Genomic DNA, 17,467 nt, shown 5'->3' with positions numbered 1-17,467 from the left:
AGTCATAAATTCGCCTAGGCGATTGACAAGTCGAGTTGATGAACTAGATGCACCAATTGACTTCCAATCTATTCTTGAGAACCAACCTAATTTGCAGCCATTGATGGAAAGTCTAACCTGATTGTAATAGTTGCACTATCATATTGTGAGATTTTTAGTTGCATGCGAACTTCTCATTTTCTACTTTTAGATATATAAACTCTTTCTATTTTGAAGTTTGTCTGTGCAGTTGGGTGAAAGGTGTGTTTGAGTTGTTTTTTATCTTTTTTTTTAATCAAGAATAGTCTCTATAAATGTATACTTTTGAACTTTGTCATTTTTTTGTGGTATCCTAATTTTACCTATTTGTTCTAACATTTTTTTGTCATATAGTAGGCTATTTAATAATGGCACTAGGTCATTCTCAATCTATTGCTTCCCAGCCATCGAGTTCAGTCCCACTTCCATCTCATAATTCAACTTCAGACTCTCACACATCTCAGCTTTCGGGAAACTCACCAACGATTACCAAATTACCTATAGAGTTCGATGAGGATGGCTTCGCTGTGGGTCCTAACCATGCCAAATGGAATACCCAGGTTGGTATTTATGTTCGATCTCGTATTCCAATTCATTACAAGGATTGGAGGAAAATAGATGGAAGCTTCAAGGATAATGTCTGGAATAAATTAATGGTAAGATTTACATGTACTTTAATTTCGATGATAGCATCCATTATTCCTGAATATTAGTATGTTTTTCAAATTCTATATCTACATGTTGTCCAGCCCTATGTATGGAAATTTACTTAATATGAAATAAACAAAAGTCACTTTGTTCATGTAGGAAGAATTTGAGCCTAATGTTCCCCAAGCAATGGCACGCCGAGAAGTTGAAAAGGACTTCCCCAAAAGTTCAGATTAGCAAAGTATGCCCTGCGGAAAGAAATTTTGCGTAAGTGCGGGAGCGTGGAAGAAGCTATTGCAGCATGCCCAGATGGTAAGGACCCAAATCATTGGGCTGTGTTTGTTAGAAATGAGAGTACCGCTGAAGTGAGAGCTAGAAACGCAAAAAGAATGCAGAATGCCAAAAAGAATATATATTGACATACTAATGGATTCGGGACACATATGCCCATAAACCGGATAAAATGGTAGGTGTCTATTCTTGCACTAACGATTTCTTATCACGCTATGCTAACAACTATTAAGGATTTTTTGTAGGATAAAGAAGATCCTAGCGTAAAAACATGGACGGGTAGATAGTTGGAAAAAAGGACATGAGCGTCATGATGGAACTATATTAGCGAGTGCTCGGACCCATTATGTAAGTTTTAATAACATTGAAGCTTGAACTTACCTGTGTGTTGGTATTGTATATATACTATGTTGCATATTGTATTACTCATATCGGTGGTTAATATTGTATGAACAAGTGGAGGCTTCTCATAAAAGAAGAAAAAAAGCAAGCGTGGGTGGTGAGGGCAGTGTAATGGAAGTAGACTTCGATAATGATGAGTTGTCTGAAGTCTTTGGGCCCGACAAAGGGAGTAGAACTCGTGGAATCAGCTCCAACAAGTCTAAGAAGCAATTGCAATGTATAGGTATTGCCAAGGCATTATTGCAGCAAGCAAACTTTTCATCCAATTCTGAGTTGAAGGGGGAAATGAATGAGATGAAGTCTTCTTTAGTTAATGTCATGGGCGTGTTAAAGGTGAGTTTGCAGTTTGCACTTGTGCTTTATTGCATACAATATCATTATGTATAACTAATTGTTACTATAAATTGTGTCAGGATGTACTTAAGGCTGTCAAAAGCAATGGAACACCGACTGCTCAACCACCGTGTGGCCAAACAACACCAGAAACTGAAGTCGGTTCCAGTTCTATTCGTTACTCGACTCAACAAAACTTGATGAATATGTTTGCAAATTTGAATCCTCCTTCTGGGACGCTTGGTTCTTCACCAAATGTATCTTTATTAGATAGGGATGGTGTAGTGGTTGCTAAGGGGTATGTCATGACAGAGACAGCTGGAGATTGCAATGGCAGAAAAGTTCTCGCAGGTGAAAAAAAGGTCTACATAGAGGAAGTCTTAGTTGGTGATGCTCTTGTTTATGATGGGCCCCAAGATGGAGTTAGATTTTTGGATGGCTTTAGTGCAGGAGGTCCTTTAATTTGGCTCGAGTCAAGGATGCAGTTTTCTTAATAAGTTGTTTGGGATATGCAAACTTTCTGAACGTGGAATTTTTCAGTATGGTTTGGTTACTTTATGTTTTGAATGTCGTTTGTTTTTTATTTAATATGGATGTCATAGTGACTTGACAAACTTATGGTCTTTTTTTTGGTATGGATGAGTATTGACTTTAATATGTTCGTACTATATCTATTTATTAAATTTGATTGTAGTATATGTATGCTTGTTTGCTTAGCAGGTTGAAGAAAGTACTAACCCATTTTAACTCCCGCTGTGCAAATCAATATAATTGGTTTGCAATTTGCGGTCCCAAGCCCGGATAAAGGAGGAGGGAGGATGGTGGAGCCTTGGACTGTTTCCTGCAGACGCTATAAAGAGAAGAAGGAAGAAGTGGAGCCAGAGGGCAGAGGCTGATCCAGAACGAGATCAAAGGACTGTATTTGCATATCAGGTACCTGGTTTATTTTCCAATTCATGTTTATGCTTATTTTTATCATTTTTTCTATTCAATTCTCAGAGTTTAAGCTTTGTTTGACAGTTTTCTTTGAAGGCAGATGAAAAAGACGTGTTTCAATTCTTTTCAAGGGCTGGCAAGGTTAGTAGGGGTGCTCTTTTTTAGCATATCATATTACCTCTTAATATAGTGGATCGTAAATATTTTTAGAGTGTTCATTTAAGATCATTTCCAATTTACTAGATTACGAATTTAATAGTTTGTCCTATATTGGTTAAGTGAATATTCGAATAGAGAGCATGATTTAATGGCAGCAATCTCTATGGCAACAAATTGAGTGGAGGTATCCCACCTGGTTTTGAAAGACTTGAGAGCATGACATCCTTGTGAGTCCTGTTATTCAACAATTTTTTCGTAGTTCAGGATGTTATCCTTTTAACAGCCGTACCCTTTTTTTTATGTATTGGTCGTATGTCTCGCCATCCTACAAATGCCATCCTACCTGATTCTTGGCTTATTAATCGTGTCCTGTTATCCTAGAAATGCCACATACATTAATACATAAATACTAGTCACTGTTTACCAATCAAAGAAGGATACGCCATATTTAGTCTTTATGTATTCTTGGCTTAAATAGGTCATGATATTGACATTGAAACAGTAGTATATTTGTTCAATTTCATTTCTTTAGAATGGTTATAGGATTTATGTAGCCAAACTATTACCTAAAAGTGCATTTCAAGAGAAATTTGTGATTGTTATCGGACTTTCTTGGATGAATTAATAGACACTTTGTCATTGCCAACTGTTGAGATGTTACTTAAAGGTTTAGAGGCTGACTTTCGAACAATTACACCCGAGTTTGAAAAGAAGCTCAAATAAGTAGAGGATACATGCCAAAGCACAAGTAATTTGCTTTAAGATACATGTCAAAGTTGAAATTATAAATTTCAGGTTCAAAATGCACCTTTGCACTGTTGGTTTATCTCTACTTTTCTCTACATTTTAAATGAGAGGCCGGGCTTCTTTGTGTAATGTATAACTAGATGTCAACCCACAAATTTTCTTGACGCCATAAGATCTATAATAAAGGAATTTGACAAAATGGCCTATAGAAACAGACTTTGGACTTCTTTGTTTGTGAAGAGCAAATCAAGTTATAGCTAATGCCTTGTATGTTTATCCACTAGAATTCTCAGCAAGAACAGATTGACTGGTTGCATTCCAGCAGAGTTTGGAAATCTGAGAAGTGTTATGGAGATGTAAGGAACCTCCAGTTTTTCCTATTTTATTACATTAACATACATGTGTAATGTTTCTGAACCAATCTAACCATGCTATTATATTGTAGAGACACATCGTAAAAATCAACTCTATGGTCAAATTCCTCGGGAACTTCGGTCACCTACAGAATTTGTTTTCACCGTGAGTTATATACTTCCGATGTTTAATATTAGAGAATGAATCCCGAATTCAGCCTCTCGGGGGAAGAACCTGAGGTTTTAGACTTTTAGGACATTGGCTCTGTGACAAATGTGTGTTCAGTGCACCGTTTGACAGATCCCTAGCTGATGCAATCGTCGACCGTCATCCTTCTCATGATCTTAGTGGCAAAGATGCGCATCGCACAATCCACCTCCATTTTCTCGAAGAGCTCGACAAACCAGGTGCGTCCCCACTCCATATCTACTCAAATAGTTGTTGTGGCCCAAATGGCTTGTTTACTCTCCGTCACCTAAATATGTTGTCCAATGTTTAGTGCGCACCAAGATGATTAAGAGTCTTAATTAGCTAATTGTCCGGAGCTTGTGGTCCTGCTTTTGATGAATAGCAGTAATGGCAGCTTGTGGGCTGACCACTTGATTAGTACTAGCGCCAACAAGAGAGCTGCTGTACAGCCAGAAAAGAAACCTGGTGTATAACAAGAACAGATTCAGTTTATCCACCTGATAGCAAGTATCTAAGAGAAGAAAAAAAAAAAAAAACTAGTTGTCCTATATCATATCTAATAGGATCCAAGTATTTGATTATCTGCATATATGAAACCATTGCATCCAATAGATTATCTGCATCTCTTTTTTTCAAAATAAATCCATTGGATACCCCAGCTGATGGCTCCCTACTTCCAGTGAAATCTGTATTGCAAATTGAGCTGCTACGCACATCATCACCTGAGCCATTTGGGATCCACAGATAATCATTGCAACTTTGCTGGTGTTGTTTGACCAAGTGCTTTGTGTAACTCGCACTCTGTGGGAAAGTTTAAAAATCCATGCAAACTTTTCTGATCAGTCACCTGACCAGACTCCGCTTCAAATTGGTGATCCACCATCTCATAATAAGGGGAAATGTTCATACCTATGTTAGTGAGAGCAGAAAAACTATGTTCATTGAAGTTATAGTGTGAAAAAACCTGTAGATTTTCCTCTAGACCAGCAAGGTCATGTGCATCAAGTCCCATCATATCCAAATGGTTTTTATTCCACAACTGGTTTTGATTATACGATACTGCAGTAGTATCCATGGTTAGATCTCCAAATCCAAATGCCATAATGCTATCAATATTGTTACTTTGAACCTGAAGATAATCTTGACCAATAAACTGGGTTTTCAAGTTTTTCATCCAAGACCGAACACAAGTAAGAGGTAATAAGCTAATTTTGGTGAAAAAAATAAAAAAACTGGAACCACAGGACATCACTTATTCAGTGACTTGCTTTTTTCTACATTTAACATCACTTTTAAAGCGGTTTCATATTTTCTAATTTTCAAATCGTTTTTAAAGTGATCCCACTGTTTAGAGAGAATTGAATGCTCCCACTACGTGGAATCATGGGAACAAAGGGTAGTACTCAATTTATGGAAAACCTGTTTCCCCTTTATAGGTGACCCTTGATCTAATATTCTTATAAATTCCAATATGTCACACGTGCTCTAGCTCTTGAAAAATTAGAAGCTGTTTTCCTTGTCTCTTGTTAATCTTGAAATGTAAACTTCTTGCAGTTTATTTGGATTAGTTGTATAACACATGTTCATGTATGCTGTCAACATATTCTTTTGGAGGCGTTATCGTGTCAATTATCCATTTATATGAACAGAGTTAGGATACAGAGAAGTCTTCCTCGTCAGCACAGCTCTGGCGACACTTGCTCACTTGCTCTCGCGGTCTTTGTCAAAACTTGGACATGGAGATGGACCCCAAAACCAAAGATTACGAGGTGCTTACAGAGTTAATGCCTTTAGGATTAGTTACTGTAAGATTTGAAGCTAGACTTGTGCAGTTTATATAGTCGTTTACAAGTTATATCTTGCTGATATGTGTTACTTAATTAACTGGTGACTTTCCCCTGTGCGGCTTGTATTTTTCATAACACAAATTTCCATTTAACTTTATATACCGCTCAAGTCGTTTCTTCCTACTCCACTGTCTATTCCATAGTATATGTGCTCCTCTCTATAAGGTAAATATTGAACTAAACTTTAATGGCATTCACCTCCTCAGCTATTGCAAAGAATCGTGAGTACTTTCACCGACATAGTTATTGATCGGGGCCTCCTACAATGGCATTCTAAGAATCGATGGTTAAGAGACAAGCTCCTTGTCCCCAGAAAAATCTATACTATGGTGCCATGGTAGGTTTTACAAATATGATTGCAATGCTTGTTTCTTTGATGTGTGGACTACATTTTAATGCTTCAGAACAACATTATGAAATTGCGGGTTTTGAATGTCTTCTTGAGGTTTGCTTGGATCGCAGACTTTGAACTTCCGATTATCTTCCCTTCATCCACAAGCCTTAATTACAATTGTTGCCAGCCTTGAGATCATTCGTCATGGAATTTGGAATTTCTTTAGGTGTGACAATTTAGAAATTCTGTCAACTCAACTTCATTTCATCACTTGCAATATATATTCTCATTTTGTATTCGAATTCTATGTCTTCATTTGTACTTTATGAGAAGCTCAAAATTTTAACTGACCAGGCTGGATAATGAGCACTTGAACAATGTCGGGAAGTATCGCGCATTCAAGTCTGTACCACTTCCATTTAACTACGATGAGAACGAAGACAAAGATGAGTGAGCTTCTACCCAAACAACTGCTTTTATTGAATAGTCTAGTAATGTCCTTGCAACAACTCATTAGAAATATATTTACTATTTTCTGCTTTGTTTTTGTTTGTAGTAGGTGGCTCTTCTACATTAGACTTGCAACCTTTTTTGGCTAATATACCTATAGACCGGTTACCTTGTTAAAAAAAAACTATTTGTAAAAAGTCAGAAGGCAACTGATTTCATTATTTTCCTCCAATGTGGTCTTTGCAGCCTCAATATCTAAAGCAGCTATCCTAAGAATTGCTTTAGGTGCACTGGTCATCATTCTCATGATCTTAGTGGTAACATGCAGACCGCACAATCCGCCTCCATTTTCTAAAGGATCTTTGGACAAACCAGGTGCGTCCCCACTCCATATCTACTCGATAACAATCAATTCCATAATATATGAAATATCCTGTTCACAAGAGCGTGGGGATTTTGCTTGATATAAACATTTGTTTTTGTTTTCTAAACTTCAAACTGGTCGTGCAACGATTGTCAACTTGAATGTTGAGGTTTCCGTTTGACACTCACTATTGGCATGAGTTGGATGCCCCATTGGCCCATTGTTTAATATAGTATAATAGCAGACTATTGTTATGTAGTGGCCTGGGTAGAAGGGTCAGGGTTGGACTTCTGGACTTAGGACAAAGTGAGAAACAAGTTGAATATGATCATGTTGGTAGAGCGATTAAAGGCCAGGTAAGTTGTTTAACATTTATTCATGTATATGTTCATTGGTTCCCTTGTTTGATTGCCGAGCCTTAGTGTTTGGAAACCCCTTTTAGTCTTCAACAACACTTTTCATTCCCGCTTCAATTTGGATGGCATCTTTTATGGATTAATGCCCCTCAATCTGTTTTAGGGCTATCAGTCTATCATTTGTAACAACTCTGATATTTCTCGTATTTCGGTTTTTTTCTAAATTTTGATGATTTTGAGATGTAGCTGTTCTCACATATATATGGTATTTGCTGGAGACAACACTTACAAGAAGTATGAGGAGGATGTCTATATTAACAACCATACATGTGTATGGGGTTCTTGGTGGAAAGATCATCGATTGGGGTTACAAATGCTTTGCAAGCAAATAATCAGAACGACTACTGACCGAGCAAATTGAATTGAGGCTGCCGAAGCAGCTACAGATCTTTTGAAAGCTAACATTGCTCGTAAAGAGGCCACTCAAGGTGAGTCTAGCTCTATAAAAGATCGCTCTGTAAAAGACAGACATGCTTTTATGTTGCTAAAATTATAAAATCAAAGAATTAAAAACCAAAGGGTTTGTCATGATAAATTGATTTTACAAGTGTGGTCAGAATTGTCATGAACCAGATCTAATCTTTATCTAGTCGGTAATTGCATTATTTTTGTATTTATAATTTCACCGAACATTGAATATTGTCTTTTGATGTTAAACTATTGTGAATATAAAATTTGAAGGAATCTCCATTGAAAATTGTTTTTTTGTTTTTCTTCTTTGACGTTTTTAAAAATACTTGCAATGTGTAGCCTAACATGTCTTAAATCTTACAGAGGATCCTACACATGTAGAAAACAAAAATCTTGCTACTTGAGGAACTGATGTGCCTGATGATGTGGTTCTTAACCAGAAAAAAAACTTGCTGAAACACTTAAGAAGGTTTGTGTGCTCGTTGTTATTCCTTTTCCTATTATATGCTTATTGCGTGTCTAGTTGGCTATATATATACATGTTTTTTGCTTGAAACTCAAATTTTACCTTAAGAAGCTCTTGATCTCGACTTAAAACACATTTGCAGAGAAAGACATGGTTTTGCAGAGATTATGCCTCAAGCTTGAAACAACCACCATAAAAGATAAAGACGTGGTTTTCCAGGAGATTATGCCTCAGGCTTTTCCAAGCATAGCAGTGTTCATTGCACTGTAAGTTTCCAAGTGATATACGTTTCGGACTTTCCAAGTGCTTAATATATAGATATTGCTTTGTACTCTTAGTGCCACGCGTGCAAGGTCAAAAGTATATATATTTTGCATTTAGAAAGGTGTCCACAAATTGTAGGAAGTATACATAATTTAGATTGTGAAGTCTTGTTGAGTTATGAGCTAACATTTTACTGCTGAAGCATATACTACTGACATGCCACAAAAAATCCACTGCAGACCACTAACAGCCCACACACAAGCCACATAAGCCAAGTTCTTACCCTTTTTTGCATTTAGAAATTAAAAGGATGTTTATGCATTAAGTATGAAAGCGCTTGTATCTTTCCAGCTAAGTGAATTTAATATTCTGCTGGTATTTATCAAGTATTTGTTCAATCGTATTGCAGGCTAACCCAGATTATAAAGGTATGTCATCATTGTAGGCCTGGGGAGGTGCCTCTCTCTCTCCCTCTCCCTCTCCTAATAGGCTTCTTTTATTTTTGCAGTTCCTTTTATGAATTTATTTAATTTGCTTGCAGGTCCTACTTGGTATTGATTTACACACATGCAATGCTGGTGCATTTGGCTAGTTTGCCAGTGGAATTGGAAACACTGATGCCGGTTTTGTTATGGGTGCTGGAAAACTCCTTAAGGTATGTTCGTGATTTCTTTGTAGCTTATTGATATTCCAATCCCATCCAGTCAAGCTATGTATGAAAGCATAAAAACCGTTTAAACCTAAGTAAGATGGACATTTCATATTCTTGAAACCCCCCCCCCCCCCTAAAAAAAAATCTTCCCCGCTCCGCTCATGCCCCCACTGCAATGCAGCATACTAGTGTGTATAGTGTCCTTTTGATTCGAGGATTAGTTATTTGACTTAACTGGCATTGGTCGAGATGGTTAAGTAGCTGGTTCTACGAATCAATATATATTTGAGTAGTTAGGTTTACGACCGAGGTATGAGGTTTTAATATATGATATGAAAGTATATTATTTGATTTTCAAGTTATGACGGGATTTATGTCTATGAAATGTTGAAAATACAAAGGAGATTTTGCCGAAATTTTTATGTCTTTCGTCAAGGTGTCTGATAAGGTTATAGGGTTTTGGGGCGTTACATAAACTTTCAATACTATGCTTCTATTGCTACTAGTCTATTACCATACTCTCTTTTCTGAATTTTGTAGTTTGAGTATAAGGAGCTACTACTTAAGAATAAGATATAATGATATAAGTATATATCTATACATATTTGTTTTCTACTGCCTGACTCATTTTTATTTATTTCTATTGGTGTATATGATGAAAAGGACTTTTCTGATGATACCATCCCAAAGTCATCCCCTGATGCTTGCAACTATTGAAAGTGGGAGTTCTGTACAAATGACGTGAGAGCTTCAGTTTAGGGACAAGTCCCATTGATTTGGAAAACAATGTATATTTCATTCGTGACAAGTCTTATTTATGAAAAGACGTTTTCGTGATATTATTTTAATAAAAGATTATGTGATTAGATGTACTTGTGAGATTTTTTGTTTATGTTATGGACGTAGAATACCCAATAAATGGGGACATCTTTATGCAGGTTAGTAGTCTCCCAAAAAGAGTGGTTTTGGGGGAAATTATTTTTTTTACATATGAAATAGTTTTGTAATGGTGGAAAACCATAACTAAACTTTGTAATAAGTAACACTTACAAAGCAACAAAACCGTTACCAAAATGTTACAAATTCTATAAATCAATTACATAAATAAACGTTACTAACTTTCTAAAACCGTTACTGTTGTTGGAAAAGAGTAACACAAAAAAGCGTTACTAATACTATAAAACCGTTACTGTTGTTAAAAACGAGTAACGGTAAAAAAGCGTTATGAACTCTATAAAAGCGTTACTAATGTTAGAAAAGAGTAACACAATTAAGCACATAAAACCGTTAGCAAATATTTTTAGTTACGGAAAAAACCGTTACAATAAATAATTATGTAACGGTTTAAATATTAATAACGCATTAGAAACGCCAAAACTGTGACGCAAAAAAACCGTTACAAATATTTTTAGTAACGGTTTCTGACCGTTAGGAATGTCCTGCTTTGGTATAGTGGTTTTGAGATAGTATTGAGAGTAGATGTCGCGGCTGGTAATCTTGGGTTCATGGGATCTGTTGTAGGAATTCGCGGCATACATTATCCGCCAGAAATTACCTATACCTTGACAAGGGGGAATGTTGAAATGGTTGCAGAATTCAACGTCCAAGAGAGTAAGGGGAAGCCGCATACCGACAACCATTTGACCTACGGTGATGACAAGTGAGCTCGGTCGGCGGGGAACCAAATGGGGGTAGTGGGTGACAGAGGGCACATGTTCTAATACAATGTCGGCTGGAACACCATAGGAAGCTCTAATGGTGTCCAAATTAGGTCTACGAGATCTAGGGGGAGGCGACAAGAAAAAGTAGTGGGGCGACCGGAGGTGGAGGGTACGGTAGTGGAAGTGGGAGGAGTGGGGGAAGGGGTGCCTGCTGAACGGGAAGAGGTCGAGTCACCAGATTCGCGGCCCGACATCGAAAGGAAGATGAACAGACTCTACGAATTGATTTATTTCACAATGAGAAGGGGAAAATAGTTCAACTAAAAGAAGAAAAGGCAAAGAAAACGTACCTATCAGTGAGGAGAAGGAGTCAGTGAGGTCTTGAGAGATAGCCGGAGAGGAAGGAAGGTACTGGGGAGACCACCACTGGGAAACACACGCACACCGGTGAAGGTTTGGAGGAGGAGAAAAATGAGGAGTGTGAGCCAAGGGAGAGGAGAAGATTAAACCAGGTAAAAGAAAGTGAGGGAAAAAGAAGAGTGGTGAGGGGTTTAAATAGGTCGGGGGCAAAAAGGTAATTTCGGCCAGTGAGGAAAACGAAACATCAGCTGGGGCGCCAGCCAAAGGATGACACGTGGTTGCACGGGAAACCAGGGGCCATCAGAAAGAATGCGCTTGATGAGTGCCTCTCACATCACACGCTTCCCAAGATGGACAGGTAATAGCAAAAGAGGAGAGAGAACAGGAAGAGTTCTCGACCTCGGGCCCATCATATGGCCGCGAAGTCGAGAAGGGGCATATGTAGTGGCCTATAATAGAACTTGGTACTAGGTCAAAGAGGAGAGGTGGGGGCAATGTAAGCAGGTAGGTTGGGGAGCAGTGGAGTAGAGCCGCGGAACCCTAGGGCAGACGTGGCCGAGGTACAACTAACAGGAAGCTTTCAGATGGATGGCCCAGATAGGAGGTGGAGATGTATAGTGGCCCATGATAGAACTGTGTACTAGGTCAAAGGGAGAGGTGGGGGCAATGTAACCAGGTAGGTTGGAGAGCCGCGGAACCCTAGGGGCAGATGTGGCCGAGGTACGACTAACAGGAAGCCGTTAGATGAAGGGACAGATGGATGGCCCAGATAGAAGGTGGAGAGGTATAAAAATAAGTGAGGGCAGAGAGAAAAAAAGGAGGCCGCTAAGCAAGAAAAAAGGGGAAAAAGATAAGAGAGAAAGAATAGGGAGGAGAGGAAAAAGAGTGTAATAGTGAAAGACTATCAACTTGATTGTTTTTCTTTCGGATTCTCATTTGACACTTTTAGGTTCATACACTTCCCTTAGTCTCTTATTAGTTTAGAGTAGTTTAGTTTAGTATAGTTTATTTTTTAGGGTTATAATTAAGTTTATTCTTGTAGCGACCATTAAACCTTCTTCAATTCAATACAAGTTTATTTATGATTATGTCTCTATCTTATTATTGTTTTTGTTTAATTAATCCAATAACACAAGGCTAAAACCTCCATTAGAGGGGGTTAATGAAGCCACGTGAGAATGATTAGCCACTAGTTTATTATTGTTTAGCATAAAGAACTTCAAGTTCTTCGTTGTGAGTGTCTAGAGATAGAGCTCATAACAGAAAACTAGAGTTTAGAGCCACCATCAAAGAAATTTGTGGTGAAGCTAAACTCTTATGTTAGTGAAGCCTTGATCCGAGACGACTTGGTGTTCACTAGGGATCAAACAAGCGATTCGATAACTAACTAATAGTCAATCGAATCGCGTAGTGGATTAACCATCTCGATATCTTTTTCTCATCCTTTAATCTACTGTCTTAGCATCTTAAATTTATTGTTTTTATCATATTATATTATTATGCTCATTAGTTAATAGTTGTTTAGTCTAAATTTGTTACAAGTACGTACAAACAAAAGTGGAGAACACGACTACGTACTCCCTTTATTCTATGATGTTGAGAGTATTATAATAACTTGTTAAGGCATGATTTAGTATTGTTTTAACTACTATTTTTATATTTATCAAATCTTACTTATCAAATGGCGCCGCTTGCCATCTTACTTTGTTACGTATTGCGTGTTTAGATTATAAAAATAGTTTTCACTATTCACTAACCAAAATAGTGTTTTCATTGTTCACGATTTTCTAAAATATTTCTGCTACTGTTTTAGTGCATACGAGTTGAGCAACCAACTCCTTGCACCTCTGTGACTTGACCCTAAAAAGTTCACCTTACTGTATTTGTTTGAGAGCGCGCATGCGTCCTCATTTTGCCCTTACATAGCGCGCCCCGCGCATTAATCCTTAGACGCGACCCACGCCCAATTTGACCTATTCTGAAGTGCGCCTCGTGCTCCTTTAAATTTATGAAAAAAAAAAAAAAAAAAGAGTACCAAAGTGTGATCCATGCCCAATTTAGCCTATTTTTTAGTGTGCCCGCACCCTATTAGAAGTGGAATAGATTTATTTTTTTTATACTAACTGCAATATTACATCACGAGTACAGTATAGTACTTATATGCCCAACCACTCCAGTAATTGCATAAAATTATTTTTTCATACTTTACGGTGTCTAGAAAACTCAAAGAATTGAGGTTATCTAATTAAGAAACATGCACGCACGGACAACCTCCCTCAATTCTTAAGTGGCCTGGCCGTTTGTTTGAATTTTTTTTAGTAGACGTGCTTCAAGGCTGTTGAAGACGCTATTTATATGCGTAGCAAAGACGCTCCAGGTAACACCTATTTACATCCTCGAATCTACTGTAAGAGGATTCTATTTCTAGTAATAATCAGGCTAATTTTTGTATGCTCGTTAGGAGTTACATATTAGACTTAAAACTTGCATGAGATTAAGATCTAGGACACATAAACTTGCCTTATTAGTTTATCGTAGATGCAAAAATAATCGCCTATTTAGAAATTCACACATCACCACACACATGCCACCTACACCCACCCTAACTATATTTGTAGTAATGGATAAAGAAATAGCAGAGATACCCCTCTCTGATTTTTATAAGCCTTTGAACGATGGACCTGAGTCCTGCATAGTTCTTGCAGATATTACAGGAGATTTTAGAATCCCCCCCAATATATTTAATCTGTTACCTATTTTCCATGGCTTAGACCATAAGAAGTCGGCCTTATCAACACTTACATAGGATACAACAAGTAATTACTACATTTCATCATCCTAACATAAGACCTGAACAAATAAAGCTAAGGGTGTTTCTTTTCACCCTAACTGACAAAGTAGCAGCTTGGCTAACAGCACAAAAGCCAAACTCTGTCGACACATGAGAAAAACTAGTTGAATTATTTATGGAACAATTTTACCCACCAAAGAAGACTGATGAGATGCTATCACATATTCATTTCTTTCGCCAAAAGCATCAAGAATCCTTTTTTGAGGCTTGGAATCGTTTCACTGATCTTCTAGTAGAATGTCCCCATCATAATCTTGGTAAAGACACACTAGTTTGTACCTTCTTCAAAGGCCTATCCCAACACCATAAGGAGACGTTAGACATTATGAACGAAGGTAATTTCATAAAGGAGCCACAGATGCTTATAACTTCATTCTTAGATAATCAATATAATCTAAGAAAAGTAACAACTGGGGAGGTAACGATTACTCCCGCTCCAATACTTCTTTTTCATCAACAGTTAAGGAAACCATTATGTTTGAGATAAAACCTGACCATGAACTTAAAACTCTTATTGAATCCCTCACTAAAAAGGTCGATACCCTCTCTGTGCATAAATAAGAAGCGATACCCACTCTAGTCATGAACATCAACTCCTCTCCATGTAATGTATGTTTTAATCCCAACCATACTAATTCCTTTAGTCCCTTACTCTACGGTTCACCGCCACCACAACCCGTAGATAATTACACTTTCATCATCCCTAACACACAATGGATAAAAAACACTAATTATAATCAACAACAACAACCTACACCCCTAAGTATTAATTATCAAAACGTTAGGCCCATTACGAATTTCCATCAATTTAACCAACATCTAGGACAAGGTGATTTAGGTGACCAGAATAGAAGTTTAGTGCCCATGACCCAGAACGATCAACATCAAGACATGACCACGCACCAAGCCTTATTTACAGTCACTCCACCAGTTAAACCATCTATAGAGGACGCAGTAGTAACTTTTCTGCAACATCAAAATCAAATTATGCAACAAAACTCCAACTTGATGAAGGAACAAAATGAACAAAACTCTAACTTGATGAAGCAACAAAATGAACAAAACTCCTGATTTATGAAATATCAACATGATCAAAACTCTAACATGCTATAACAAACGATGCAAATGATGCAGTCTTTGTGCCAAAAGGTACTTGAGCTGTCTCCTAACCAAAATAATAAACAACAAGGCATGTTTCCATCTCAAGTAGTGCCTAATCCTAAGTCAACAAACCCTGCCTTCGAAGTAAACAATATTAAATATCATGGTGATATAAACCAAGGAGAACTACAGGCCGTCACTACCCTTCGTTCTAGGAAAGTAGTTGATAACAAAGTGACTATGCCTAAAGATTGCCCACAAACGAAAGCTGAAAATGGAACCATACCAAATATTGTCATAGAAATTGAAGACCCTACAACTGTAGAAGTTCTAGTCCAACCACAGCCAAAAGAGAAAACCTTACAAGACCCAACAATAGAAATTGATGATCCTACACCTGTAGAGGTTCCAATATGGAAACCTAGTTGGAAAGTGGCAAAAGATAAAGAAAAGGTTAATAATACTGTTGACCCTTATGCTAAGTATAGAAAAAAACCACCATTTTCCCATAGACTAGTTGTGTTTAAAAAGGACGAGAATTTTGATGAGATTAGGGAAGTGTTTAAAAATCTAACTATAAACCTACATTTTCTAGATGTTATAAAAAGTCTACCTGGACACGCTAAGTTTCTAAAAGAGTTGTTGGAAAAGATTTATTGATAGTGGTGGAAAGGGTTTTGTTGTTTATCCTAGACTCTTTGTTTAGAGGATGGTTTTGGATGGATGAAACACTAAACCATCCCATGGTTTGACATGCCTATGGAGGACGAGACATGTTAAACAACCACGAGAGACCATGCCTATGGAGGACGAGACATGCTAAACAACCACGAGAGACAACCGTAAGACACCTTCACTCAATCCCCATCACCCTTTGATTTGTTTCATATCTCTTTTTTATAGAGGAAAGACTACTCAGCATTAAAGGGGAGATGGAAAGAAAAATGATTATGTAAAAATAGAAAATAGAGAAATGAAAATAAAGACAGGAATTGTAAATGACAGGAATAGAAAAGCTATTATAAAAAAAAGTGTAAAATAATAATAAAAAAAATTATATACTTGCTCCATAAGGGTACACTACTTAAACTACGAGTAAAAGTACTAATAAGGAATATGCAAGTATACGTGAACTTAAGGCTTCGGCACTTACAACCACACACTCCAAGTGGAGTGGTCCGGTTACCTTAATAATGCACTCCCATGGAATGTATCGAGAAAATATAACATTAATATTTTATAGTAAGATATTCAAGACTATATATGGGGTCGTTTTAAGTCAGATTCCCGAAGACTATGCATATGAGATTGATGATATACTGTTAACTATATACTAATAGCCTAAACAGTTGGGGATCATTATAGAAAAATATATGAAAGCATTTACCCCCAAACAGAATGAAATGATGCATTTAGAGTGTAAGATGCAGAATGATAAAAGAAAGCTTATGTAAACCATCAAGAAATTTATACACTAACCCATCATTGAATTGTCCAAGAGAGTGTGAGTGTGGTAGTAGTTATTCTTCATGAGGCTTAGATGCAACATATGGCACATTGGGTTTTTCAACCACTTGAATAAAGGGATCATCGTACGCTCTCAAGAACTCATATTCCACTTTAGATTCTATTTCCTCTTTTTCTGGCACTTTAACCAATGTGAGGTTTTTCTCAACTGTAATGTTAGTCTCGAGAGTTTGTATGTTGGGCAAAGTCTCTTTACTGGGAAGGTTTATAAAATTATGAAGGATTTTAAAGGCAATTGGCTTAAGTGCGAGCTTGAGGTTTCTTTGAAATGGTTTAGTGGTACAGTCCTCAGAATTTGGTAGATTTTTGATGAATGGAGGTTGGTTTTCGAGAGGTGTTAACTCAGGGGAATGATGGTCGGGTGGTGGTTTTTCATATGATCTCGAGGAGTCAGGGAACTCTTCATCTAGCTTTAGCGTTTCCACAAATTTGTGGTTTATATCAACAATATTAAGGATGTCACAAATTTGTTCCATCGATAAGTTTTTAACGGCCAAACTAAAATTAGATCCACTTTCCACTATAGAATTTATATCCTATTCTCCAGGCACTTCATTTTCTTTGTCCTCTTTATCTAGAACTTCATAAATTTTCTTCATATCATCGTCCAAGTGTGTCGAGTTACTTTCCAACACAGGTTCTAGAGTTTCTTCTGCCAGAGTGGTCTCATCCATTGGTGTACTAAG

The 17,467-nt window shown here is 37.3% G+C and overlaps 1 protein-coding gene and 2 long non-coding RNA genes across 3 annotated transcripts; all 3 read left to right on the top strand.

Moving 5' to 3' along the window:
- Window positions 1–1,458: 1,458 nt before the first annotated feature.
- Window positions 1,459–2,347, top strand: LOC147509477 (uncharacterized). The gene is made up of 2 exons (XM_086599227.1): window positions 1,459–1,692; window positions 1,773–2,347. Exons 1-2 carry the CDS (start codon window positions 1,471–1,473, stop codon window positions 2,184–2,186), a joined length of 636 nt encoding a protein of 211 aa, XP_086455353.1. The 5' UTR covers window positions 1,459–1,470; the 3' UTR covers window positions 2,187–2,347.
- A 5,491-nt stretch (window positions 2,348–7,838) lies between these two features.
- On the top strand, window positions 7,839–8,841 carry LOC147509476 (uncharacterized). Its single transcript, XR_015216566.1, has 3 exons — window positions 7,839–7,916; window positions 8,263–8,368; window positions 8,508–8,841. It is a non-coding gene; the product is annotated as an uncharacterized LOC147509476 (long non-coding RNA).
- Window positions 8,842–9,168: 327 nt separating this feature from the next.
- Window positions 9,169–10,164, top strand: LOC147509475 (uncharacterized). Its single transcript, XR_015216565.1, has 2 exons — window positions 9,169–9,284; window positions 9,945–10,164. It is a non-coding gene; the product is annotated as an uncharacterized LOC147509475 (long non-coding RNA).
- Window positions 10,165–17,467: the final 7,303 nt, after the last annotated feature.

Source organism: Coptis chinensis, chromosome 3, assembly GCF_015680905.1.
Source record: "Coptis chinensis isolate HL-2020 chromosome 3, ASM1568090v1, whole genome shotgun sequence".
NCBI lineage: Eukaryota > Viridiplantae > Streptophyta > Magnoliopsida > Ranunculales > Ranunculaceae > Coptis > Coptis chinensis.
This window is presented reverse-complemented; position numbering and strand designations above follow the sequence as displayed.

Bases quoted from the DNA above. Each gene is read 5' to 3' on its own strand.
- LOC147509477 (XM_086599227.1), top strand. From the start codon at position 1,471: ATGGAAGTAGACTTCGATAATGATGAGTTGTCTGAAGTCTTTGGGCCC. The intron at 1,693-1,772 runs GTGAGTTTGCAG...AAATTGTGTCAG, and splicing joins ATGTCATGGGCGTGTTAAAG to GATGTACTTAAGGCTGTCAA.